The sequence below is a fragment of the Cebus imitator genome, unplaced genomic scaffold (assembly GCF_001604975.1).
Source record: "Cebus imitator isolate Cc_AM_T3 unplaced genomic scaffold, Cebus_imitator-1.0 Scaffold524, whole genome shotgun sequence".
Taxonomy (NCBI): Eukaryota; Metazoa; Chordata; class Mammalia; order Primates; family Cebidae; genus Cebus; species Cebus imitator.
The window spans coordinates 1,105,715-1,107,708 of NW_016107839.1; the positions used below are offsets into that span (position 1 = coordinate 1,105,715).

The 1,994-nt window shown below is 52.6% G+C and overlaps 1 protein-coding gene across 1 annotated transcript in view; it reads right to left on the minus strand.

Annotated features, from left to right (window-relative positions):
* The window catches only part of ARHGAP45 (Rho GTPase activating protein 45), a 23,220-nt gene that overhangs the window by 12,888 nt on the left and 8,338 nt on the right, over nt 1-1,994 (minus strand). The window contains exon 11 of the mRNA XM_037733445.1: nt 533-567. Within this exon, the coding sequence (XP_037589373.1) occupies nt 533-567 (35 nt within the window). The remainder of the gene's footprint in view (nt 1-532; nt 568-1,994) is intronic.

The window sequence follows — 1,994 nt, forward strand, 5'->3', positions numbered from 1 at the left end:
AAAAAAAAAAAAAAAAAAAGAAAGGCTGAGCCCGGTGGCAAATGCCTGTAATCCTAGCACTTTGGGAGGCTGAAGCCCTCGGGTCATGAGATCAGGAGTTCAAGACCGGCCTGGCCACCATGGTGAAACCTTGTCTCTACAACTACAAAAGTTAGCTGGGTGTGGTAGTGTGCGTCTGTAATCCCAGCTCCCAGCTGCTCAGGAGGCTGAGGCAGGAGTGTCGCTTGAACCTGGGAGGCGGAGATTGCAGTGAGCCGAGATGGGGCCACTGCGCTCCAGCCTGGGCGACAGAGCGAGGCTCTGTGGAAGCACTAGCAAGGGGACCCTTGGAGGAATGGGAGTCTCGTGAGCCCGCTCTGCAACCTGGGAAGCTGAGGCACAGCTGAGCTCCCAACAGAGGCACATACGGCAGCCTCCGCAGACACCCACACCATCCCCCACGGGAGCAGGCCAGCATCTCCAGGCTCTGTTGCTTTCACTTCTCTCCTCACAGACGGGAACAGAGAAGCCGCCCAGGCAGGAAGCCACGCACCCACAGGTTGGCAGGAAGAGCAGTTAGTCAAAGACCTGTGGGCTCGGGGGCCACACTTCACAACCTGCACCATCAGATTCACACATAAGCAAACGGACCCATCCAATGACTAGGAGATGGCCAGCCTCATGCCTGTAATCCTAGTGCTTTGGGAGGCCGAGGCAGGAGGATCGATTGAGGCCAGGAGTTCAAGACCAGCCTGGCCAACATAGTGAAACCCCATCCCTACCAAAAAAAAAAAAAAAAAAAATTAGCTGGGCGTGGTGGCGCATACCTGTGGTCCTCGCTACTCGATCAGCCTGGCCAACATGGTGAAACCCCATCTCTACCAACAAGGTAAAAATTTGGCCGGGCACAGTGGCTCACGCCTGTAATCCCAGCACTTTGGGAGGCCGAGGTGGGTGGATTACTTGATGTCAGGAGTTTGAGACCAGCCTGGCCAACGTGGTGAAACCCTGTCTCTACTAAAAACACAAAAGTTAGCAGCTGTGGTGGTGGGTGCCTGAGAACTACTTGAACCCAGGAGGCAGAGGTTGCCGTAAGCTAAGATCGAGCCATTGCACTCCAGCCTGGGAAACAGAGCAAGACTCCTTCTCAATTGGAAAAAAAAAGGCTACTACTAACAATCATCACTGCTGACAATCACGGGTTTCTACCCAGCAAAATAGGCCACAGGTAAAACCAAAAGTCAAACAATAAATGTCGGAGGAGGATGTCAGGAGTCCAAAACTGATATCATTAAGGCCTAAGTTCTCTAATATGTAAAAAGCTCTAACAAATCAATAAGCCACTGTCCAATGCAAAGTAGGCAAAGGATAGGACATGAGGGTTCACAAAACAGGAAAAGCACTGCCGTGTCCTGGCAAGGTGGCTTGTGCACGCATGCCCCTTGACCCAGCAGTTCCATTTTGGGCACTGATCCCAGATAAACCCTCAGGCATCCTTGAGACAGGGCCACAAGCTTGTCATAGCAATGGTGTTCGTAACAGCAACAGCTCAGCCACACCCTAAAGGTCCAGGAAATCACCTACTCAACCTCCCCAGCTGAGCCCCGCACCGTGGAACAAAGGGGTCCAGGCTGCTTCATGTTGACTGATATGGGGTGAGCCTCTCTATACAGAGGTGAGGATAGAAATCAGGAGCAGAACAGGGGAGGAGGTGAGCTGTCCTCACGTGCACAAAAGTGGGCAGATGTGTTTGCTGGTATGTGGTGGAAGGATCTGGGAGGGTGCATTTCACCAGACCCTGTTAACATAAGGTGCAAACAAACAAAAACCAGGCAGCATAGTGAGTGCACGAGAAATTGGCCGGGAATGATGGCTGGTGCCTGCAGATCCAGCACCTCAGGAGGCTGAGGTGAGAGGGTCATTTGGGCCCAGGAAGTCAAGTCTGCAGTGCGGTATGACTGCATCACTGTACTCAAGCCTGGGCGACAGAGGGAGACCCTATCTCAAAAAAAAAA